Source organism: Falco biarmicus, chromosome 5 (assembly GCF_023638135.1).
Source record: "Falco biarmicus isolate bFalBia1 chromosome 5, bFalBia1.pri, whole genome shotgun sequence".
Taxonomy (NCBI): domain Eukaryota; kingdom Metazoa; phylum Chordata; class Aves; order Falconiformes; family Falconidae; genus Falco; species Falco biarmicus.
In genome coordinates this window covers 2,654,519-2,681,579 of record NC_079292.1, presented here as the reverse complement: position 1 = coordinate 2,681,579, position 27,061 = coordinate 2,654,519, and the positions used below count along the sequence as shown (strand labels likewise).

The 27,061-nt window shown below is 36.5% G+C and overlaps 1 protein-coding gene across 3 annotated transcripts in view; it reads right to left on the bottom strand.

Moving 5' to 3' along the window:
• TBC1D22A (TBC1 domain family member 22A) overlaps positions 1-27,061 on the bottom strand; it is a 180,093-nt gene that overhangs the window by 31,965 nt on the left and 121,067 nt on the right. Inside the window, exon 12 of one of the 3 annotated variants that reach the window (XM_056341127.1) lies at positions 1,461-1,556. In XM_056341127.1, the coding sequence (XP_056197102.1) occupies positions 1,461-1,556 (96 nt within the window). Of the gene's footprint in view, positions 1-1,460; positions 1,557-15,386; positions 15,681-17,886; positions 20,587-27,061 lie in introns of those variants that run through there. The other 2 variants (XM_056341130.1, XM_056341128.1) reach the window with 2 other exon arrangements.

Below are 27,061 nucleotides of genomic sequence, written 5' to 3'. Positions count from 1 at the left end.
CACAATAAAGAAGGCCAAAGCTTTAAGTGATAACATATGATAGTGATAAAACTAGCACAAGTCTACAGATCCTCAAAATTATAATTGCATTTCTATGCTGTAAGCAAGCTAAAGCAGCGTGATGAATGTGTTCCAGTGTGTTCCTGATTTATGTACTTTGTAGTCTAGCTTACATAACCCATAAAGCAATTAATCCATAAAGAAATACCTTGATTATTAAATAAGCAAACAAACCTGAACATATGTAAGGAGAACAAAGCAAATCTTCATAGTAACGTACCTTGGGATTATTATTTACTTTAAGCATAGTTGTAATAGAGTCGGTACAGAGGGGAAAATTATGAACTTCGGTGCAGGAAATCAACAGGAAAAATTTAATAGGAAGGATTAAAAGTGAACAATTGTAGTTGAGAGGCATGGCTGCCAACATTAAAGTTGTTTTTGACAAAATAACATAAATTGAGAAAATCTGACAGCATCAGCAGGTAGCATAAATTGATGTTGTTATGTTGTGCCCTTAGGCATTTATTTATTGCAAACATAGGCAATGTTAAAGTGCTCTGAATAAATCATTTTATGAAGAAAGATAAAATAGATTGAAGCGATACACAAATTTACACAATGGTTCATTTGTACAGGGCGACAGAGTTCAGTCAGATGGAGAGAAAATATGCTGGTAACGGGCAGTTTCCCCAGGGCAGGCCATGGGGGGGGCTCTGCAGCGTGGCTTGTTTACCGTCAGCCTGTAAACAGGACTTCAAGGCCTTCCAGGCATCGCATGTGTATCACAGGGTAAAATTCAATATAAAGGATTTCTATGGAAGTGAACTGTCACCAGTTCACAAACATAACTGAACTGCTACAGGGGTATGCAAATGGTTTCCCTATTTGCCATATTCAAATCTCATTTCAAACAACTCCCTGGTAACGTTCTTTGCTGCAAAAATCTAAGGTTTTGAAATGTAGGGACCCGAAGTAAATACTTTTACAGTCTTTTTATTTCCTACTGAAAAAAAGGCTCCTAACTTTAAAAGGCTGCTTGCCTAGCTTTTCTGAAAGAATGAAGTCACTTCGTTAACTGTATGCTGTTATATTATACAGATAAGAAATTATAAATAAATAACTCCAGTGATGCATTTCAGATTTAAAAAGAAAATCCAGTTACCTTGTCAGAAAATCTTTTTCTGAAATACCAAGGCTCTACTTGCAGCAGTAACTCCAGAAACCATCTTCCCAAAGTCTGTCTCAGTTAAAACAGTATTTCTTTTCCAGAGTAGAAAAGGAAAATACATCTCCTACTGCTTAGTCTAACAGTTTTGGAGCAACTCTAACAAACAGTCAGACACCGTCAGTCTTGCTGCAGCTGCTACTATTTTGTCATAAATTTATCTCCAAGTAACGCTAGGAAGCCAAATTTAATAAATACCACCCTGTGCTTGGAAAATATCCCTTTTACTTACTTGAAAATCTTTCTCTTCCAGGATCTCTTTCCTCCACCTGACAAGGAAGGCAGCACAGACGTACAAGTGGAAGTGAGAAAACCCCTCTGGTTCAGACTAGAAAAAATAAAAATAGATCATCCTTTCAGTACACAAACAATACTTTTGAGCACCATATACCCCAAGTGTAGTTTTATGGCATTCACTGCTAACTACAAATGTCAGCTACATCTCTCTCTTCGTATCAGAAGCTCGTTTGCATTTCATCTATGCCAGAACTATCACAGCTATTATCTGTAACGGGAATTACGGGGAGGTATTCATCCATTTCTTATATTTAAATTCCTTCTTTACAGATGTGTTTTTAGTCCCTGATGTTATCTATCAGGTTATATCTGGCATGAAATACTGCACTGCCTAGCTCAACATTCTGGCGTGAACATATGCTTCATCTCCGTTACTAAGGGCAAACTGTACTACTGCTAGTAGCTTTTTCTTTATAAGTTCTGCTGTAGGAAATCATTACGCATTTTAAAAATAAACCTGGTCTGTATGTGACTGAATTAGAGGTTTTTATTAAAGCAGAAAAATCTACTCCCTGTAACGCAAAACATTTACAACTCAGATTTGTATTCCGATTGCCGAGACAATCAGCTGTGGAGCAGGCACGTTGTGCAGTATGGCGGGGGATCACGGTGCACAGGGGGTTCCTGAGCCAGGGAAGCCCCCGGGCAGCACCAAGACCTGCAGGAGAGCAGCACGGAGGCGTCGGCAGGGCCGGGGGCAGCAGTGGCCATCGCCACTCACACCAAGGGCAGCCCCTAGGGGGCGCTGCGACCAGAGCAACTCTATGCCTCGATCTCCAAGAGGAGACCACAAGTGGCTTTCCTCCTACTGGGGCTGGTGCTGTTCAGCATCTTTGTTGGCAACATGGACACTGGGACCGAGTATACCCTCAGCAATTTTGCTAAGGACACCACACGGTGTGGCACAGTTGACACAGCTGGAAGGAAGGGATGCCATCCGGAGGGACCTTGAGAGGTGGGCCTGCGAAACCTCATGAAGTTCAACAAGGTCAAGTGCCAGGTCCTCAGTGTCAGTTGGGACAATCCCAAGCACAAATGCAGGCTGGGTGGAGAATGGATTGAGAGCAGCCCTAAGGAGAAAGACTTGGGGGTGTTGGTTGATGAGAAACTCAACATGACCCCGCAGTGTGTGCTCACAGCCCAGAAAGCCAGCCGTACCCGGGGCTGCATCAAAAGGAGCGTGACCAGCAGGTTGAGGGAGGTGATTCTGCCCCTCTACTCTGCTCTCGTGACACTCTGTCTCAAGTACTGCATCCAGTTCTGGGGTCCCAGCATAAGAAGGAAATGGACCTGTTGGAGCGAGTCCAGAGGAGGGCCATAAAGATGATCAGAGGGCTGGAGCACCATTCCTATGGAGAAAGGCTGAGAGAGTTGGGGTTGTTCAGCCTGGAGAAGAGAAGGCTCCGGGGAGGCCTTACAGCAGCCTCCCAGTACCTAAAGGGGGCCTACAGGAAAGCTGGAGAGGGGCTTTTTGCAAGGGCATGTAGGGATAGGACAAGGGGAATGGCTTTAAACTGAAAGAGCCTTTAGAGGAGATAAAAGGAAGAAATTCTTTCCTGTGAGGGAGGTGAGCCCCTGGCACAGGCTGCCCAGAGCAGCTGTGGCTGCCCCATCCCTGGCAGTGTTCCAGGCCAGGCTGGATGGGGCTTGGAGCAACCTGGTCTGGTGGCAGGAGTCTGCCCATGGCAGGGGGGTTGGATCTAGATGATCTTTGACTTCCCTTCCAACCCAAACCATTCCACGATTCTACAATCTGCAGCTTTCTGTCCTAGTTCAAGTAAGTAGATTCAGTCACTTTATAAAACTCCCCCTAGAAATTACAGTTTTTATAAGTATATGCAAGAGTTTAGAAAAAATTGTGATCCTACTTGTAAAAGACTTCTACTAAGTTTTCTCATATTACCAAATTAATCTTAGATTTTATTTGCTATACCACTGAGAACTGAAAAAAAGATGATATTTAATTATCAATGTGATTATGGTGAACTAATGCTATGTAACATCTCATTAAAATAACATTTAAAAATAATAATTATAAAATTAAGCTACATAATTTGAGAAATGTAGGGATACTTAAATGCTCATATCTAAATAATTTATAAGATCCAACTGTAGTGCTTTAAAAGTATAAGGTTTTTTTAATATTCTCTATTGGTCATTTTAAACTGCAGTTCACTCTTTAGAAACTACAGTGTTCTGCTAAAGTAAAGATACTAAATAAAGAACTAAAATAGCTTCTTATGTAAAACATAGCATGATAAAATATCTATTTTATTGCTATTTAACTTCGAAGAGCACAGTATTTCCATGTAACATTTTTAACAGTGCAATAAAGTACCGTTACTGACCTCCACTGTCACAACTGAAGTAAAAATATTCTCCTCCTAGTCTTTGTTCTCCTTTACCCTGGACTGACAGCAGCGCACAGTGCGCTACACCACGTTAGCAGCTACAGAAACCACAGACCATCCTGTCCACCAAATCAGCAAGAGTCAATGCCAGTTATTCACAGGGAAGTTTTAAATATAAAAGTGTAGTTGTGGCTGAAAACAGTAGTTCCTTAATTCTGGAACCAAAAAAGGAAGATTCTGATTATAAAATCCTGTGATATTTCTCCTACTTTAGGAAAACACTCTACTCGAGTAACGTTACCTGAGTAACATGGTAAAATCTCAGGACAGACAAAGCATATGGTAATTTTAATTCGACTTGTCTCTAGAGTTTGTCTTAATCAGAAAAATCAAAGTGAAGTCCACTTAAAAACAGCTTTACAGAATCATGTACCTACTACCACCCTCCCGAAAAATCCACATCATCTACTTTAGTGTTTAGATTTCTCTTGGGATAGAGAGTTAACATATATAAAAGCATAAAACCATACACCAAGACGACATACTTGTAAGCAAAGTGCTGGTATCACTTATCATACCAGAAACTATTGTGGCACTATTTAAATAATCAAACACAATTCTAAAAAAATGCAGAAATCCAATTCTATAGAAAACAACCCTCTTACTACTTTCTGTAAATAAGTTTACAGAACTTGCAGTATTTTTTTTATATTCAGCCTTTTAAAATCTTTTATAACATTTTCATCTCTAAAATGAGAAAAAAGTATTTTAATTTTTTTTTTAAATTAAGTATAGAAACAGTACTTCTGGTCTATTTTTTCTCAGCACTGAACTGCAACCAATTTCTCACTTTTAACATGAATTTTAAAAATGTCCTTTCAAGCAGTAGCTTTGTAATCATACACGAAAAGTTTCTGTTATTTTGGTATACACAACGTTATCGCACAAAAATGACAACCTTTCTTCAAATTCGGGTGGGAAACAGGGTAGTAATGTGGAATGAAAACTGATTGTGTTTAAGACTCAGTGAACAGTCTGTACAAGAAAACATCAATGCGTTTTCCAGAAGCCCACTCTGAAGTATGTACTGTCACTGGTGAAAACTTTCTGGCATAGTAAGAACCAGCTTGGTTCACCATTACCTGGTGAATTATGATCTGTGTTTAGATCTGCTTCAAAGAACGGGTAACTGAAGAGCATGGCACCAGCCTGAGCATTTGCAATCAAACAGGAAAGCAGGGAAATAAAAAAAAAGCCACATTACTGCTATGGGATGGAGGCACATAAAGCTGGACTGAGACTGCTGAGCAAATAAAGTACAGAAATACTGCTGAGGGTAGATTAAGAAAGAGGAAGGCTATTTTTGCACATAAAGAAGGGGGAAAAATGAATAGACTGTAGGCAGGAAAATTTCATTTACAATAATAACCATTCATCATGATCTTTTATGTATTGGATTATTTTTTATTCTACCTGAATATAATAAAGGTTTACATTTCTTTAATTATGTGACATGAGCAAGAAAGAGGGAATTGAAAGGAACCTGGTTTGGTATTAATATACACTTTCTTCTCACTCTTCCAACATTATGTAAGTTCTTCAAAAGCACAGGGGAGAAGGGGCAGTATCACAGAAATCTGTCTGAAAGCAGCATTTTAACTATCCAAGTCAACTTGCAGTAGCTGTTCACAAAATTGTTTATTTTCCTTTCTCTTACATTGACTCAGAAAACAATATTACAAAGGCAGTCAAATTAGATCATCAGAGTATTCTTTTTTTTTTCTGATAATAACCTAAGATTCCGACTTTAAGCCTGAGAATTCATTCTAGTATCACATAATAAAGAAAACTCTTCTATAGCCAGAATGTCAAGATAAGTGGCTTAAAAAAATTTTTCAAAGCAAAAAAACCTCAGAACTGCAATACTGGAAACTAAAAATGTTTTTGAGGAGCTGCAGAAAAAGTATCTCAAAGTATTAAGAACCTGTACTTTTCCTTGAGATTCTTCTGTTCAATCTTTTTTTTTTTTTTCCAATACAATTTTCTTCAGCTCTTAAATGAAACCAAATAGGTTTAAATATGCAATTCATTAAAGAAAAATGCATACCCCCCTATAGATTTAAAAAATCATCATGCTTCAGAGATAAGTCTAGGCTACAAAGTATTTCCAATGGATAGTTTTAGACAGTTTTAGAAATTGAGTAAAACAGCTAATGCATAATTGCCTTTTCTAACACCTGCTACCTATTATAGTTTTTCCATGTGTATCTTTTGAAGATACAAACAGTTTGATCTCTAAATGTACAGAAATGCAGACTACCGGCTAAAAGCTATTTAAAATCAAATCTAGACAATGACCTTGATTTAAATATTTTAGCAAAAGATCTCAAGACAGATGTACAACCTTCCAGAAGACTTATTCTGAACATATTACAGACGACTCAGAGCACATTATCTAAGACCCATCTGTCATTATCAATAAAAATCATTTAGGTTGTTAACATCACAAATATCGCATTGCCCTGCAAATGCTGGATCTCTTCTGCAGCTGAAATGAAAGACATTTTTTATACCACACTCCCCAAACTACTTGAATTAGAAATTGCTGAAAGAATGCAAATTTTGTTGTATGACTAGACTGATTATTGTCTAGTCAACAATTAGTCTAACCTGCCTCCCATACCCTGGATACATCAGCATTTAGGGAGTGTAATATCTCATGTTATATCATATTTGCTGGTAGAATACAAATCATGATTATTTTTTAAGTATTCGGAATGATTAAAGCTATGAAATTGTGCCAGGGTTAGGTATTAAACCACCACATTCCACAAGCAAATAGTGGCTGAGGCACAAGGACTTCCAACACGCTTTATGATTACAGATGAAGAAAGCAACTATAAGAAACTCTGGGTTTATGACATTACAGAGAGCAGATACTTTAGCTGTAAAGGGATTTAAGTAACTGTTCCAAAATTATCCAAGCAATCTATGGCAGAAAAAGAGAAAGAAGCCAGCACAGGACCATCATGGAAAGTGGAATGTGTTGGCTCATCCTTCAGAATCTGCAGTTTCTCTCAGCCAGAAGCCTTCACCTTCCTAGGGACAGACTCAACTCACTGTCAAAACTGAGACTCAGAGTTCCAGTCTGAGAAGAAGCACAGCACATGCACACCACGGAGAGGTCCATCAGGGTAACTATCCTGCCCCCAGGCACATACAACAGCAGATGACTACGAGTATAAGACTGCAAGCATATAGCAGTACCTCCTCAGAACATTCTTTTAACTTTCAGTGCTCAGAGATGTCCTTACACAAGCTGTAGAATATATCCATTTAATACTTGTTAATGGATTTGTCTTTACTTATCTGCCCAAAGCTTTTTGCAACTGTAAGCTGTTTTGGTAATCACAAAGTTCTGTGGCAAAGAATTTCAAAATGCAAATGCTTGCTATATAGCATGTCTATTTTAAACCCAACACCTGCTAGTTTCATTCAAAGCTGTTATCACACTGAAAGACAGTATGAACAATCACTTCCTATTCACTTTCTTCAGTACATTAATCTTCCCTTCTCTTTTGTAGACTAGAATGTTTGTCTATTCCACCATTCCTCATCTACCGGTTCCCACCATCTTTGCTCAGTGTTCAGCCTTCTTAAGCATCCTTTCCTGCAATTATCTGATGTTGAAATACGGTCCGAGCTGCATAACAGTATATAAGACACAGAAAGAACATAACTCTCATAGCTACATAATGATCCTTTGTTCTCCTTTCCCAGTAATTCCCAGCCTTTGAGTTTTCTTTTTCTTTCGTGACTGCTACTGAGCTCATATTTTCTTCTTGTGCTTGAGTGTAGAAAGCTGACTTGAAGCCCATATTTACTGCCTGGTTGTTTATAGCAACATGAAGTCCTGCAACTCCTTGCTGTCAGCCTCTCACCTTCATTATTCTCAATAACATGGTGTTGTCAGCAAACCTGGCTGTCTCACTTACTCCTGTATCCCTTTTGCAATCGTTTCAGCAGAAAGAGCTAAAGCCTCGTCACAAATTGTATAAAAATTACATGTGATTTCCTTTAATTTTGAAACCTGTCTGCTTTTTCCTACCATCAGTTTTCCATCTTTCAGACAGTTTTATCCATACAAGGGCATTCCTTTATTTCCACATCCACGTTTTTTCCTTAATAGCCTTTAACGAAGAACCTTCTTTACTGTTTTCAGCAATCTCAGTAGGCTTCATCAACCCAATGCATATGTTCACTGGCTCTTAGAGCTCTGCAAGAGGTGATTTCTCACCATAAAAATCATGACAACACTTTATTAAGATGTTATATTTACTCATGGTGAAAGAATATTATGATTAAGTTTAGAGAACATGGTACCGAAGTCACCTAAATCTTGTTATTCTGAAAGATACTGGAATACTTTGAGGATTGCAACTATGTTCTTTGTACACTGCAGCCTACTAACACGCGTAGGGTCATAACCTTCTCCTGACTTTCACTCTTAGAGCCAGTTATATAATGAAATTCTGATTATTCTGTGGTGCTAAAAAAATCAGATTTCCATCATGATAAACGTTAAAAAGTATTTTACAGTTATACATAAATATACCTACTAAAAGCATTTACGTTTATTGAGTTTGCACATTTCGGATTGTCTTCTACCATTATTTTTATTTCACCATGACTATTTCCAAGGGGATGATCCTAAACCCAGTAGCTGACCAGCAGCACTTGTCTAAACTGAATCTTACCTGAAAATAAATATAGCAACAAAGCTGGATAATTTATGCTTTAAAAAAAATCCAAACCAAAAAACAACCTTTCTTATAGGTAAGGCCTATAAGTAGCTGTTTCTAATGCAAACATCCAACAATTAACACAAAAAAATATGGGTTGGTTTGATCTTTGCATTAAAACTGATACAAACACATTTGACAGCACTTTAAAATTTGTGATGGAAACTAACATTTTCAGGTCATAACAGCAAGCTAGAAGTATCTGGCACTTCCAGTACACCATGCAAAACTTATCTCAACCCTCAGTGCTCACTGTAAGTCCCTTGTAGAAGAGCTGTTTAAAACAATCCCACAACTTTACAAGAACTGTGTTTACATTTCCTATTTTTGTTAGGAATGTTCAAAAAAGTTATTTATCTTACATTGTTCTATTAGATTTGACAGTTTCATGCTGAAAACTAGGCAAAGATCAGTTTTCGTAATAATTTAGTAGTTGGCCTCTCTGTTCTAGTCAACAACTTGGCAACAGTTCCCAAAAGATGACTTGTGGCTGGGATTTTGCAGCAGAGGTTTATATCACAAGGAATACAGACGATTCCTGGCATTTTTTTGGATCAATGTCTTCTTGCCCTGTTAGAATGCTTCATATGGCTTGCAAAATTTATAGCAAGACAATTAATCAATATAAAATATAAATGAATGCTATTGATAATTACTATTTACTTGATTTATCCAGTCTCCTATTAATCATTTACTTTTAAAAAGCATATCTCATATAACTTTCTACATTAGCTTGTATTTTGCAAACAGAATTTCAATTACTGACTTCTTCACTTGCTGATACGTTCAACTTATATAGAATAAAAAATAACTAACTTCAAGTGTGTATTTTACTTTTTTTATCCTAGCTTTTCCAGAATACACTGGTGGAAAAAAAAAACACAACAATGTTTTTCATTAAGTTCATTCAACGAATTAATCATTAAGTTTTTAAAAAAGTTCATCGTGACTAGGATGTCAAGTGTAATTCACTCAATGAGATACTTTAACATCCAATACTGAAATGTGTTTTTTTATAATTATTTTTCTTCTGATGGGTGGTGGTTTATTACCTTCATATACAGGAATGTTGCTAGATCTCACTAAAGGAATGGGGCTTCTTATGCAACTCCCTTATAGTCCTTTCTGGCTGAACTGGGCATTTACAAAAGAAAGTGGAGTAAGGCAGTTTTCTTGGAGAATGGCTTCGATACAAATGCAAGGTGACACTGAACTCTACCCAGGGAGAACAACTAAATTTTGCAACACTTATTCCCACCATTACTTTGAAAAGAATTTAGTTATACAGGGCAGAATTAAGCATCGTGAAACCATCAGAAAGCTTATTGATTTGTTTTTGTTATTTCCCATGTTAATAAGCCTCTTCTCAGCACTGAAGAGTGACCATTAGTTGCTCCTTGTACTTACTGGAGAAAATGTTGCGTACTCTGCTGCTTTGGATTTCTACAAAGCAGAAGATAAAAACCTTCTATTTCACATACTAGTTATGGCTACACAGAACAGGGCAAGAACAGGGACTTGGCAATGTGAGCATGAATTCTACCAATGCTAATGATTCACTGCAATTTGTAGCTAACAAAAACCAACAGAATGGTGAGGGGTGAGATATAAAACCTGAATCTAATATGTTTGTGGCTCCTCTAGTAGAAAAAAAATAAACCCAAAAATTTTCTACAAGTTTTTCTTCCTTGTAAGTATTTGAGATCAAAACCTCCTAACTTGTTTGGTGATGAGAACAGCAGAACCAGTAGCAAGAACTAACAGAACTACTAAAGGCTGGTTTCAGTGTGCTAACAAATAACAGCCACATACCATTATAAGTCCTCATAAATAACAGGGGATAATTTACACTACTGAAGTTTTAGGAAGTAGTTGATTACTTAGAGCTATATTTTCTTTCGTTCACCATAGTTAATGTATTAAAGAACTAAGTATTTTGGTTAGAGCCATTAATATGGCTCCTAATCATCTTACCAAGCCATGAAGCAGTGTAATGACTTAGAGAATCTCTAATTAACAGTGAACATCACTATGTCCTTCCTGTAACAGCATGAAACACAAGCATACAATGTATTTTGTTTCTTGTATGAATATAAAACCGAAGCATACACTTCCCTGCGCCCCTTAGTCCTGAGTATTTTCCTCAGAAAAAGGCTTAGGCATAGGCAGTCAGATCACACAAGCTGTAAGAGGATATGAGAAGATGACACTATCAAGTCTTTTCAAAAACATCCGCACGCTTGAAAAGTCTAACCCTCTAGCTATTTCCCAGAAAATTCATTTTGCATCTTTAATTTACTCAGATGTCCCCCACTTTAACTTAAAATCCCTCTTGCATGACAGAAGTTATGGAAGTACTGACTGAGTTGTTACGGAAAGGCTGAGGAGCAGTAAGACGAGGATAAAACCAGAAGTGACAGACCAGTTCCTGCCCCCAGCACAGGTAAGTTGCACAAAACACTTTCTAAAAACTGAAGGCTATTTCTTTTTTTATAGGTTACATGGCAGATTGGAGTGAAAACCTTCAGACAAAATATTTTCAAAAGGCATGCACATTTGGGATACAAAAAAAAATAAATTATCTCATCTTTGTTTCATCTACATTCAATGACAGAACATTTATTGCAATGACTTGTTTTAAACTAGGCTTAAAGTTGGGCTTCAGTTATTCAGACATGATTGTCCAGCTGGAAATAAGTTTGTTTTGAAGTTTCCTTCTAATTAAGACCCTATTTATTCTATCTGAAATCACTGATTTAACTTGAACTTAAACTTTTTAATGCCTCCTCAGCTAGTGACTTGACACCACTTAGTTGGCAAAAAATGTGGTGGAAAAAAGCAAAGCTGTGTAATACCAGAATCCAAACTGCTTTTATTCACCAAATTCTGCTTAAAGATATGGTTTACCTTACCAAGCACAAACTGAATTCAGATCATTAGTAAAAATAGGCTGCAACTAATCTAGTTCTGAAGAATATTGCTGTAAGGCAAAACATTTTTACTTAAACATTAACCTGCTTTAAGCAGACTACTGATTCGAAATAAGGACGTGCACCATTGATTAAAAAGGAATATGGCAACTTTTCCAACTGTGAGCAGAACTTCAGCAGATCATGTGAATCAAAACCAGATCACACTTCCTCAATAACCTGCTTTTAAAAGGCAAATGAGCACAAATAAGCAGTATGAATAATATTTACTAAACTAATTCCCTATTTCACCTTTTGAATTTCTAAACTATTTACCTCATGTATCATTTTAATTATTTTTACAGTTCATTCCCCGAGAACCTTGATGCCGGGAAATTAATTAATGGACACAATAGAAGAACTGTCAGCATTGTTTAAATACAATTTCAGCACTAGCCTCATTTACATGCATCCCTTTATTCTAAACAATGGGACTGATTATTTTTTTTTGTATGAAATAGTTCATTAAGAAGAGCACAATGATATCCTTTTCTGCAGATATTCATCAGCTATCACATTTTGCTGAAATACATAACCCACGCTCAAGGCAACCACTAGAGCCTTTAGCCCCCGGATTTCAAAGATACTGAAATAGTTGCATAAAAGTTGTATAATTGACTAATTTGATTTAGCTTTATCGTATTATTAGCTTTAATAAAATTAATTACTCAAAGCAGACCTATAAAAAGTAAAAAGTTTTAGCTTAACACTTCACAATTGAAAAAAAAAATGTTGAATAAATGTACCAATACCTATCACGCATACTGAAAGACAAAAATATCTAAACAACAGTATTAAAAAACAAGTTACTTGCTGCGAAGCTGCAATAAGCAACAAGAACACGCTTACTGACACACTGCCAACATGTAATTCAAAGACGTCCTGTTAGTATGTTTTAGGACACGTATGTCACTTCCAGATATGGAGGCTTACATGTGTGCTTTTCTGGACAAAAGTTGGTATTTTGATTGCAATGAATGCTTAAACAAAATATTATTGGTCATCTGAGTAAAGAGTATTAAGTAATCCAACAAAGATATTACTGAATTCTTGTCCAGTGAACAGAAACCCCACAATCCTCAAACTCCTACATCTGTAAATTGACAGATGATTACATCAATGTAGTACGTAAACATTTTGTGAAAATGTCTTATTAGATTCTGAGCATAAACCCAACATTTATGCAGGTATTTCTTAAAGTACACAATGTTTTGCTTTTATTTTTAGTAATAACAACTAGATAGTCAAGCAAACTATTCCCTGACTTCTTCCTTCTTTCAAGGAAGACACCATAGAAACTGAGAACGAACAAATATGCATATCCCATTCAGTCACTTTTTTTTAATAGATTGTCTTGTTGACTAAGAAGGTAAGTGGATAGGACAGTGAGAACAGAAATACCAAAAAGGTATTTAGTACTAAGCATGAGCTATTGCCTTCCTTTCCTGTTTTCCAAGCTAATCTTTCCAAGCTTAGTCGTGACAGTCAAGACCACCACTCAAGTTTCTAGCACAACCGTTATAAAGATACTCAAGACAGACCACTAGCTTTTTTCATCCCCTTCTCTCATCACTAAACCACGTTACATTCTTCAAACTAGCAACAAAATCCTTATATTCTGATCACCGGTATTCTTCTAGAGATTAGAAAATCGTTGGAACAAGTATTTTCCTCCACTTACTAGCCAGCAAAAATATTACCTCTTATTCATGAAAATACTGCTTCCTTGCAGACCAACACTATCTGAATCAGTCTCTATCTAGGGATGGCAACTTGGCTTTACGTACAGTCTTGTCTCACGATGATGATCTGAATGCACCGAGCTTTTTGTGACCATATGACTGCTTAACAACATTCCTTGGCCTGCATGCTTTCATTTAGCTTCCATTAAAACTAACACACTAATAATGTCACAGAAGCTAAAGTAGGCAGTTGCTGTATGCAGCAGCATCTTCACTGATTAAACAGAAGAAAAAGCACATAATCTGAAAAGATTATTCAGCTGCTTTTCAGCTATGTCCAGCACACAGGCTCTATAGTCATGATTCTGCAAAACTGCAGGTTTATAAAAGGGCTGATGTCAAAAGCAACTGAAAAGCCAACACCATTACTCATTCCAAGTATCTTAAAATTGCTAGTCATTCAATATCACAGCTGGAAATGTTAATAATGCATGTATTTTAATTAAATTCATTAGATGCCTGACAGCTATCAATACGAGCTTCATCTTGTCCGGGTGAATAAAATAAGCTGCTTCTTACCTAAACAGTTAATCCAAAAGACTCACCAAACTAATCCAAAATATACTCTTCAGCCTACTTCTATTCCCATCCAACAGCTGGTTAGTACAGAAACAGAGTAACAGTGATGATCAGGTGCAGCTTTGCTGAACTCTGATCGGAATGAGAAACTACATCCCCCACATATAATTGACCTCATCAGCTTTAGCAAAAAAATCTTCCTGTGAAGAACACTATTGTTCTGAAGATGCTAACATCTAAATGGATGCCACAGCTTGCTCAGCACTTAAGTATCTCTCAGAACATTGAATCAAGGGAAGATCTTTATTTTGAATCTTATAAAAATGTTTAAAAATCAAAACCTGGTGGACAGCAGAACAATCAAGTTAAAGTCCACACTAATAAACAGTCTTCACACCAGATCACTGATTTGAGGGCAGCTGCATGAAACAAAAGACTTATCTGGGAATGGCAACACCTGTAGAGTTGTCGCAATCTGCTTTACCAGGGTTCTCTGGAGGTCAGCTCTGATGCTACTACTCTTTACTCTGAGAACCGAAAGATCTGTCTTGACCCTGAAGGACCCTGAGCAATTACAAGACAGTAATACCGTTTGTACTTTTCTCCAGCTCAGATGTATCATACACTAACCATCAATACTTTCCTAAGTGCGTACAACTTTATTAATTCTAATATTACGAGTAACATGGGGGTTTTTTTCTGGACAACGTTACTCCATCACAGATACAGTACAGCTGAGTAGCTTGAAAAGCCCTTACAACAGCTTCTTCCATACCGACAGCCTGAGATGACCAGTACAGCTTCATGTTTTTCCCATCTGATATGACATCATCAGTGTGAAGTTTAAGTTATTAAAATCTCTTATTGCTGTTAATACACATGGCTTGCTTTTTTCCTTCCACCAGCTTTTCTGAGCATCTCTCCACTAATCCATGTTGACATTTAAAGGGCCAAGTCTTCAGTACCAGTCTCTTGAGAAGCCTCCAACAGATGACAAAGCAAGCAAGAGTGCCCTAAATCAGCACCTCCACAGCCTTAGGCAGCTAAAAGCCAGAGGACAGCTTTGATACAAATAAAAGCTTGCTCGGTGAATTTTTTTTGGCTGAATACAGAATCTTCAGCTGAAGTTCACAGTTAACATCTAGTATAGTACTTCTGCAAATTCCTTAATCAAGGACTATTGACCAAATAATTTAAAACCCCAGCACTGGTCCTACTAAAACAACCCAGGGGCTGCATACTGCATTCGATTCCTAAACATCATTCCACATTTTCAGAAGCGTTTTACAAATTACTTTATTCAAGCCTTCAAAAGAGTGCCGACTGAGGTTATAAATTACTTTTACTGGATTTGTTTTTTGCTATTATAAAAGAAAAAAATATACTTCTATATAACTTTCTTCAAATCTCTTTTATTAACTTGTAACAAGCAACAATAAGACAATCAAAAAAATCATGCTGCCAGGCTTCAGGATTAATTTTATCAACAAAATGAATGTGAAAGGAACAAATATTTGGCAAAATAACAATTCAGCCACTAGAAAATTACAACAGAAATCAAACAAAATATCATCTACCCATGTTGTGAACTAAAATAATAGATTTATCTATTAATAGATGTATCATCAAAATATAAATTTTTATTGCATCTTTCCTTCAACTTTATAATACTTTTCAAGTGAATTGAATAGATTTTCCCCATTGTTTTCCTTATAGCATTGAAGATTGAAGATTCTGAACTTTTAGGCTTTAAAATCTGAATACAATATACCCTGAAATGTTGGAAAGAAGGATGTCAAGCTGTGTTTTTCAAATATACATTCAAGTCAATGCCAATGTTTTTAATATCTCAGATATTATTTAAGTTGCAAATACAGGTTCATTTGGCACACAGCTGCAATGTTTTTGACACAGCTTACCCGTCACCACCAGTCACTTTATATACATTAGTATTCCTCAGTTCCTGAACACTCCAATATCAAAATGGCAAAGGATGTAGAAAAAGCAAATAAAAAATAAAAGATTTATTGCAATTAGTTTTTCTACAACCTTAAAAAAAAATGTATGTAGAGATTTTATGATGGCCAATACTGATCATCTAACACCATTTTTGAAAACTCTTTCCTGTACCCATTATTTTTTAGTGTAGTTTTAAAAAATTACCAGTATAAAATGGAATGGCTGTGTGGAAAGCTGAAGCTCAACATGTACTGACAATGCCTGTAGCTCATTCCATCCAAAACGGAGGCAGTACCGTGCTATTAGTTGGAAGAAACATGCTCTAACCAACCAATGTGCATTGCAAAATGAGCTGTAAAACAAAGAAATCAGCTCATGTGAAGTTCTACTGAAGATATACACACTGAAGAGACTCCCAGAGCCACGGCAGAAACTGCTTATCCAGGTACAGGAATAGAAATAGTGGTGTCAAACAATTAAGTGATTCAATAAGTTTTAAAATTCTCAGGACCAGTGATGAGCTACTGAAGATGGATCCTGGATGCCTTTTAAGAATCTGCATTCGCCACATAACTTTCAGACAGCAAGGATGGCTGTGAAAAGCCTCTGCATCCCTGGGGTCTTAAAACTATAAAACTAATTAATACTCATTTCTGAAAAATGACAAGGTGCTGCTACTATAGTAACAGGCAGGAAGCAAAGGTTGTCATGCACTGTGCACCGAGAGCCTACAGGAATCCCAGCTGCACAGTTCTGTTTCCATAAAGGGTACAGGACCAGAGACAAAGAGAATTAGAAAAAAAAAAAAAAAACAGAAACAGAAAACAAAAACCAACCTCAAGCCAACAAAACCTAACCCAAACAAACAATAAAACCCCCAAACCCACCAAAACAAAACAAGTCATAACCCAGTTAAAATAAAAGATATGAAGAACGTGTGTGTAATAAAATGGGACTCAATACCACAGGGGAAGGGAATCTACAAGTCAGAAACTCAGAAAACCAAACACCTCTTTACCACATCCCTAATTTACATAGCAGGTATTCCAAGATCATATCAATAAACACACTTAAAAAAAAATACTGCAGTCATACAAATATCTAGTCTGCACTGAAGTATTTAACTTCAAAAATACAAAATGTATTTTAAAATCTCAACAAAATTAAGGTTTTTAATTATGAAAATGTCTTATTAAAAAGCAAGTATTGGATTATCTCAAAATAAAACAACAGCACATCACCCCCATAAAAGCAACTTTTCCTGAAATATTAAAATGAAGTGAAAACACAGCTAAGAGACAACTTCTTCTATCTGCAATATAAACCTTAAAAAAGTATCATTAATGAAAGTTGTTTATGCCTTTCAGAAAGGACAGATTGATTTGTTTTCCCACAGGTTTGATAAATTACCACAAAGAAAGAAAGAATCTAGTTAGAAAGAAGAAAAACCTGTTTATTAACAAACAGGAAGACTATTAGAACTTAAAGCCTCAATCATGAAAATGCTACTGTTAATTTCGTGGAAAGGTATTTCAGCACAATGTATAATAATGTTTTTCAGCTACATGAGAATTTATCAAAAGATAATTAGAAGATATAGTTTTTGTTGAGATGATTTGTATTTAATAATTATTACAAATCTTTCAAAAAATCTGTTCTCCATTTATGGGAAGAAAAAAAAATGGTAGGTTGTTGATGTTACCTGGAAATTATCAACCATAACTTTTTGCAAAAGAGAAGAAAAAAGAATTGACAGTATTTAAACAAAAAAAAAGCAAGAAAGCACAGCCATTTCAACTGTTATCTCTATTGCTCTATCTACTAGACCATGTTTCCCCTCCAAAATAAACTATTTATTTCCACCTAGAATGCAAAAAAGCTGTTGTATAGCTTTTTATATCTATTTAGGTTATTCAAAGTATTATTACTATTTCCAAAGCCACTACATAAAACTTTCATTTTCAATACTATTTATTGTGTTTCATAAAAGTTCCATTAGAAACAAATTCAGAGCAAATATAAGATGGAGGCATCATTTCCATTTATTACTTTTCATAATACCTTTTTCGTTCAGAGGTATCAACACAATCTACGGAATTATTGCTATTGTTCTCAAAGACAGATAAAGGACAAAAGAATCACAGCAGCACCTAATTGTTGTCACCTATCAAAAACAATGGAAAAATATATTAAAAGTTACGCTATACAGTGTACAGTAATCATATGGATATTCATGATGATCCAATTTAAGACTATGGTGAAAGATTGTCAGTTTAATACGTTTTCAGTTTGTGTGGGTTATACTCCTTTTAAAAAACAGACACCACAAGGTCAGGATGATGCCTCCAGAGGAAAATTGAGATCCCTAAAGAGTTTCCTTTCAGAACAACAGAGGACCCCCAGGAAGGAAAGTTCCAGTGACCACAGTGAAGACCACAAGAAAAACTAGATCAAAGAACTGGGGACCTGCACCAATCAGTGCCAGAAAGACTGATGAGAGGATCAGGAAGCAAACACTGAGAGGATCAGGAAGCAAACATGTAGAGTGGCCAGAAAGGGCTCCGAGGAGCTTCCTAGGATTCAGAAAGTCATTCCGGGCACAGTTACTGCAGTGCTTTGGTTTGGATTGCAAGCATTCTTTTGAAATCCATTCTCACACACATTCAATATAAGAACAACACTGATGTGCTGGAGTATGTCCAGCGAAGGACAATGAAGCTGGTAACGGGTCTAAAGAACAAGTCTTATGATGACTGGCTGAGGGAACCGGGGTTACTTAACCTGGAGGAAAGGAGGCTCAGGGGATAGAAGTATGTAAATGATCACACTCTACAACTCCCTGACAGGGGCTGTAGGAAGGTGGGTGTTGGTCTCTTCTCCCAGATAACAAGCGTTAGGACAAGAGGAAATGGCCTCAAGTTGCACCTGGGGAGGTTTAGACTGGACATCAGGAAAATTTTCTTTACCAAAAGGGTGGTAAAGAACTGAACAGGCTGCCCAGGGAAGTGGTTGAGTCACCACCCCTGGAGTTATAAAAAAAGACGTGGATATGTGGCACTTAGGGACATGGTTTAGTGGTGGACTTGGTGGTGTTAGGTTAACAGTTTGGACTCCATGGTCTTAAAGGTCTTTTCCAACGTAAACAATTCTGTGATTCATGTACCGAACCATGGCTTGCATTGTAGATTTTCCACAGATCCACTCCTACGCACTGCACTATTTCCCAATGCAGACACTCAAAAGTTATAAATGAAGCCTGGAAGCAAACCTGCCTTACAAAGATGCACTGCATAGCTGTAGCATTGCATACAAACTCTTTATTTCTGCTCTCTCATAAACAGAAAGGATTCTGTGACGAGTAAAGAAACTAATTATTATAACTTCTACTTAGCAAAAAACAGCATTAAAACAATTCAAAAAGCCTTTTTGGAATGTTTTCAAGCTAAAGAGGAGAAGCTGTGTTAACCCACCTCCAAGCTCAGGTGGACCTGAGCGTTTAGGGAGTACCCAGTGTCCTGCCAGAGGTAGTACAGGTATTTAAGAACAATCATCTAGCACAGGAAAGACTTCCTGCAGAGTTTTTGTATCTTCTATTTCCATCATCGCTTACAAGCATAACAGAAAAAAGTGAGACTGCGAATTTGACGTAATGTTTTCCCATATATCCCCTCTATGCATGAAAAGACAATCAGACACAAAGTATTTTAGTTTCAAAAACGTTCAGCCAAACTAAACCACAGAAGTCTGAGACTATCTCAGCCATCTGCTTCATTTATATGCAAAGAATGTTCAATATTCCGTAATAAATTCATTGCCTTCAATCTGTCTCCTGTCACAAGAAAAACGAGAATGTTGCAGTGCAAACGATGGAAAACTGTGAATTTCCATTATTTCCTGAAGTGGCCAAGCACCTTTTGACTCCAGACTAAAACAGAGAATCATACTCAATTTTCTTTATTCTGGTATTCAGAACTAGAGAAATAATACAGCCACAGCTCAAATTACCACTTAAAAATGAAGATTTCTCAGAACTTGGTTAACACGCATCATACAACTCTTAGCACGCTGAAGTCAAATGGACACCACCATCTTCCCTACAGAAAAGGAAAGCACAGCTAACTCCATAATTAACAACACATGCTCTCTTTCATTATTTGTTCTCTATAAGAAAGCACGGACATGCACAATTGCTAGTCCAACCTCCAGCAGTAATGGTATTCATCAGTAATCTTCTTGTGAGCATTTACAATAGCCCAACTACTTGACTTCAATCAGCTGTAAAGCTCTTTTATTCTGTTATCACATCAGTGTGAGGGAATGAAAGCCAAGGATTGAATGCCCTCCTAAAGGAGCCCAGTCATGCTGTCAGAATAGCAATGAGCTTCATCCGACACTGCTCAGTGCATTCTTTCACACTCCCTCACTCTTGCAGAGGAATGCATGCATGACAAAAATATCTGTTGAGTGTGAACACTAAGAAACATATCTACAGAATAATATACTTGATAGAGCATATTACAGTTTAACAGAAAGAGCTGGAAGTTGATACGAAAGATGCAATTAGTAGACTTAACTGGCAGCAGTTGTGTTCCATTCGTCAGAAGAAAGCGATGGGTGGAATAATTATTCTACAAGTGAGACAGATATTCAATACAGAATGTTTCATCTATTCATAGTCAATTCTCCTTAAGCTCTTTTGATTTTTGCTGATACAAGGACCTAAAATGAGCAAGAACAAATTTACGCTTAAGAAAGAGAAGAAAACAGGAGATCTAGACAAAAAAAATGGATGATTGTCGATACTCTAAGTAAAATCTTTAGGTAAGCTCAGCCTGTCTCCTCCCTGTACTGCTTACTGTTGTGCACATTGCTTTATCCAAAACAAGGTGTTTAGCCTGATACGAAATCTCTACCAGTTTGCCCCCAGAACTAGACTACCATATTAACAAAGTTATTAGACAAGCCAGGCAGACATTGAATTGTCATTCATAATTTCATATTGCTTTTAGGACTGACTCATGATCTTTTTTTTTTTGCTTTTATTTTTGTATTTTCACCTACACGAACACTCCACCATGAAAGTAAGCTATGCTTTAGCAGGAAGAACAAACAAAAGTGCATCTTTCCCGCTCAAGTATATTTGTGGATTTTCAGTAATGAATACATTATAAAATGCTTTAAAAAAAAATAATTTCAACAGTGAGTTATGATGAACTCCACTTTCTGACCAGCTATAAAAGAGCGTTTTTCCTCTGGAAAGGTTATTTCTACTAAGTATTTTTAAAAAGACTTCAATCAAAACTTATTTTTGTAATGATACTGAAAAATATACACAATCTTGTGAATATAAGATAGAGCGGCTGAAAGAAGGAGACATCAGAAACTTGGCAAACAAAATGCAGCAACTATACTAGGAAAACTCATTCTTTTTTAAGGCATTCTCTTCTAAATCAACACTAGACTGCAAGTCCTTTCATTCTGTAAATTTTATACTCCCTAATCTCAAAACCAAAGTGTTTATGCTTCTATTTCCTTACATTCACTAAAATACTCTGATTTTCTCCCCTCGGTTACAATTTTTAGATTAAATAAAAATAATCTTCCTTCTGTGTGAGCTTATTTAAATTCCTGTGCTGTTGTGCTAAGGATGAAGAAAAAGGATGGTGCTATAGACTGTGAAATGCCTTTGTGTTATTTGGCCAGAAGCAGATTATTTCCATAGTGCACTATACAGTCCATTTTAGAGCAAACAGGAATACAGTGACATCTCTCTACTGTGAAGTATCTGTCAGCACCAGCTCCTGCTTGGAGAAGCAGAGGAAAACTTCTGTGCCCTTCTCAGGAATAAGGCATTGATGTGGCAAGTGAACGGGGCTTCCGAACACTGTTTTGAGAACATGAACTGACATCTCAGCATACTGGAGAACATTAAAACTTAATGAATAACTACAATGATCCAGTGATACAAACAGCAACTTTTCCAGTAGGAATGTTTTATATATTCTCTCTCACACCTCTCAATCATGCTTGTAAAAGATCAAGTCAGGATGGAGCTCTCCAAAACACCTTTCCCAGTGAAAATATACAGCTAAAATTGCATCTGCAGTGCTGCTAGACTTTAGAACACAGCATTCTGGTAAAACCCTTTCCCAGTAATATAAGGAAGAGAAGGCATCAACAGAAATCAGTTAGAGGTGCGTTTTTTTAACTCTAGGTGAGCAACAAAAACTTGCCATAACTTGGTGAGCCCTGAATTGGTCAGGCAGTTGGACTAGATGATTTTTGTTGGTCCCCTGCAACTGAAATACTCAATTCTATTCTATTATACTAATTATATCCTGACAAATAGTTATTAGCACATGCAGGCAGTAAAACATGTGGAAAGGGGCCAGAAATGATTGCTTCTAACAAGGCCAGTAAGCCACCCCCTGCCTCCTCTCACAACTGTGTGACACAGAACTGCCCAGTCCTGCCCAGCTCCTTATGCCTTGCTTAAACTTATTTATGTCTAATGAACAATAAAGCTAAGTTAGAACAGGACCCTCCTCACAGCCATGGGCAGAAAGAAAGAAACGAAAGGCAGCCAAGATACTGCAAGTCCAACCCCCCCCCCCCCACTGACAGGAGAATAAGGATGTGCTCATAGCTCACACCTGGTTTCAGTAAATAACATTATCCAAAAGAACTAGGCAGTGCCAAAGGTAGATTGCAAGACGACACATGCTTGATGAGCTAAAGACCTCTCAAGGTTGTTAACGCACTGGTTTAACACAAGTTTAACGAACTTCAGGGCATCAGTTTCAGAATTAAGTGTGGTATTAAGCCTGTAGCTTTAGTACAGGTATGCATACTTGCACATGTGCTCATCTTCATACTTGCAAAGAACTCTTTAGAAATATGAAGAGTTCTCTGGATCAGGATTTATTTTTAATCCTAAAACCAATGAAGCAGAATAAGGGGGAAATGGAAAAAAAAAAAAATCAGAACTACTGCACTGGTGAGGAAAACTTTCAGTGAAGATTTAACTCCACAAAGTCTACTTTTATAGCAGAATTTTTGGAAGTGACACTAGAAAAAAGAATAGCAAGGAGTTGATTAATCTGAAAAAAGCTAAGATGATAAAATACATAAGGCAGCTTAAATCGTACAAATATAAATTCAAACACATCTAAAAGAAAAGAGATATCCATTACATTTTAATACTGAAGTAACTTAAATTCCTCACTAAAAAATTCCTTTGCAGGGTCTAAAATTTACTACAGTAAAAGCACCTGTAACATGACTCTGACTTTGCATAATTTTCTGTTAATGCCTTAGACTAAGCAATATGATGGAAAACCTAATAATGCATTATTCAGTTATTACATAACAGAACAAAACGGAAAAAAATTTCTACATTATTTTAAATTACTCAAAAAGATAACAGAATTTCCTTAATTTCCCTTGATTTGACAATCAGTTCTTTAAGGGATCAAAGCATGTTAACACAACTATTTTATTTAGAAGTATTAAATAGAAGACAACTCATTCCTCCTCCACTTCGTCCTCCCCACTACCTCTCTGCTTCCCTGCTGAAGGAATAACATTAGTTTTTGCTAATGCTTTTAAGCAATATGTCTTGTCCATATTGTAAATCTAACATGTTTAAAATTAAATATTTATTTCCAAATACATGTCCCTCCTAGCATGTAAACCCACATAGGACTGATATTGATGTTTTGTGAAGGATAAAATGTCTTTGATATCTACCTTGCAAGAATATGGAACTAAATAAAATATAAACAATGAGCAACTGGATTACCAGAAACATTGGAGGCCAAATCTGATGTTTGTCTGAGACCAGGAGAAGGAAGCAGTGAAGACGGAAGCAGATGAACAAAAAGCGGTCCTTGTCTCTGTAAGCAATACTAACACCTGAAAAAAACTACCTTGTACTTTGAGAAAGAGTTTATTCACACAAAAAGGTCTACCTATCATTAACGCATTTAACAACACAGTTTTGAGGAATAGTTGTTTACCTAATTAAAGGATTTCTTGGCTTAACTGGAAAACAAAGATGTAATTTACCTGTAATACAAATCAGATTTTATGTAAAATATTTGTATTGATCTCTTTCTTAACACTTCGGTTTGCTAATTTATTTGTCAGGAAATCAAGCAACCTGCTGAACCAGACTGAATGAAGACACCAGCTCTCCTCATTTAACTGGAGACCAAATGAGGAAGTTAACATTCCCTAGTGGGTGATGTTGCCAAGTGGTCAAATAAAATTTATGAGGAAGGAACAGCAGAAAAAAAATATTTACAAAACCCCCAAAGGATGGAACATTTCAGAATATTGTTTTTAAAAGCAATCCAAGATTTATGTGGAAAATGCAGGTATCAATATCTAACAAATCAACATTTTACATCTTTCTATTTAAATAAGTAAATTAGCAGAAAGCCTTCATTATTAATATTGTAAGTTAGTAAATACTGTTAAGGGAAAAATGCTGCCTAATTCTGCGTGTCCACTTGACATTTCTTGGTATGATTTTAGACCCTAAATGCAACATGAACCATTTCAACCATGATGTTGGCATGAAAAACACAGTGCTTTGCAGAAGAAAGACGTCCTTTATCACATGGAGTTTGTACAATGTTAGAAGTAACTTACTTTTCAACTTTTCTATGGTCTCTAGAGTTATCCTTCTGCTCTTTAGGACAACCTATGGAACTCCTATATGGTACATCTGAGAAAGTTTACAAGTGTCCAGTTAGTTTGGGAGAACTTAGGTAAACGTATTTTATTATGTGGAAAGTGGCCAAAAGTTGCCACATAGCTTCAGTGTCCCATGGCTACTCTGAAAGAACCTCTAGCTTGAATATCTTATCTTTGACAGGTGTTAGGTAGCTTCTTCCCATCCTCCAGCATCTTGGCACAGAGATTTCTCAAGCCAGATGTTGGAATCAGTTTCAATACCTAACGATGGATTTTTCTGTCACAAAGCTGCTCAGTCACTTCTTGAATTGCTATAGAATTCAGGACGCACAGAGCCTTGTGGTAAAGTGTTCCACAATTAAACTGCATGCTCTGTAGAGAAGTATCCTCTTAGGTTTGAACCCGACACCTGTTCTTAAATGTAATTAAATTTTTCCCTATGCCATGCATATTTTGAACACCTGTACTATGTTCCCCTCTCAGTATTTTTTTCCCCAGGCTAAGGAGTCATCAAAAGAAGCAAGTCTTCATTTTCCCTCATTCTTGACCTCGTCCAACCTCAACCCCGTTCCACAGGAACACCATGGATTTACATAAAGGCAAAATTAGGCTTTTACTCTCCGTGCTAACGTTTTCACACAAGTATTATTACCTCAAGTTCTTGTTCCTAAGTGGCAACACACAGCTCAAGTTAAATGAATATGTACATAAAAATAATTTCCTTTTTCTCCCCAAATCTTTCTTACATGAATGGGACTGTCAAGTGCCATTTCATTGCTGTATACGCTGTCTCAGATTGCCCTTCTGCTTTTCTTGGTTCGTGAGTTCACTTCCATGCTTACTCTGAATGAGCAGTTACCAGCTGCTGGCTTTTTATTCTGTTATTCACCTTGTTTTCCCAATCACTTGTGAAGATACTAAATAATGACATGTTCAAAACTAAATATGTAACATCCATGTAACATAAATACAGATAGCACAGATGTATGCAGTTTTCTGTTCATCAATTTAAAAATTGTATTTTAATCTGAAACCAGGAAAAAAAAAACCCCAAACAGTTCACCAAAGATACTTTAACTGCACATTATCCTGAAATGTGTTCAGTGTTTTGGGGGTTTTTTTAAAGCCTAATCTTCTCCCCAACACCAATATTTCCATGCAACTTTTCTCCAATTTCATGTTTAATTATGAATCACTATAACTGCTACTGTTTCCTCTATGCTCACTGGCTCTGAAGCCATGTAAGTCAACAGAAAGTAATGACAAATGGAGTTAAAGTAACTAAGTATATCTGAAGTATACTAGGATAAATGACACTTAAGACACCCTTTTTCTTTTATATCCTCCCCCCCGAAATCATCAGTCCCACTAAGAATTCTTTTTTAATTATTTTTTTTAATAGATTTACCAGTTAGAAATAAAGCTAATTACAGTGGACTCAATCTTAATACCAAACAAATCTAACAAAAGATGATACTGGACTTGAGTATTTTCAAAGAAACAGGGTAAAAAAAGACGTTTTCAAATACACAAGAAATAGTTCTGTGTAGTTAAACTTTAAACAGAATTATCTCAAACAACGCTAAAGATGCTGTTATTTTCTAGTTCCTTCTAGATATTAACAAAGTTTTCTGGAATTCTTAGCAAACTCCCCTCTAAAAAAAAAAATCTCATTTTAGTCAGTAGAAAAAAACCCAACCTCACAGTAAAATTAGAAATGAACCTCTTATAATGAGCCTCTGTATTTAAATATAACGTAACCTGCTGGCTGAGAGACCATCACACAGGAATATAAAGTGGACTTTATATGAAACACTGCTAATCACCTATCCTCAGAAAGAAAAGTATCTTTGGTTGAAATGCTGTATTAAAAGGTCTGGAAAATACATACCCGTTTTTAAAAAGTTCTTTTTAAAGTATCAACTGCAAGTTTATTAACTATAATTTAATCACTGTTGATGAGCAACTAGCATTATATGGGTTTCCCTGTTCATTTCTCAAAGTTACAAATCAGTTTGCCAGTTAAACCTTTCTGAGTATTCTCATGTCTAAATCCTTTTCCCTTTGACTGCAAATGATGCTTACTTTCTGCTATGGAAAAGGCATAAAACACAAGTTCAAATGCTTAATGGGTTTATGAAGAAGAATGTTGTAAGAAGGATTGCTTTGACAGTTTGATTAGACTAACACAATCAATCAGTTTCAACAACATACACAACCCTTAAAAATGTAGGTACTGCAATTTCCTTAGTGGATGCTACTGTGTTTAAATTGAAAACCACCAACATCACATCTCTCCAATGCAAATTTCCATGGAAAATGAACTGAAGCACACTGAATTAGGATGATGGCAATTATAAACATACTCCTGTAGTTCTGTCTTCTGTTAGAAATATCCAGAAAATTCAAAAGATGAAACAACTGACCAAACATGTCTGGAAGTTGTTAACAGGTCTTATTCAAAGAATTATAGAAAAGGAAATATTCTATTATA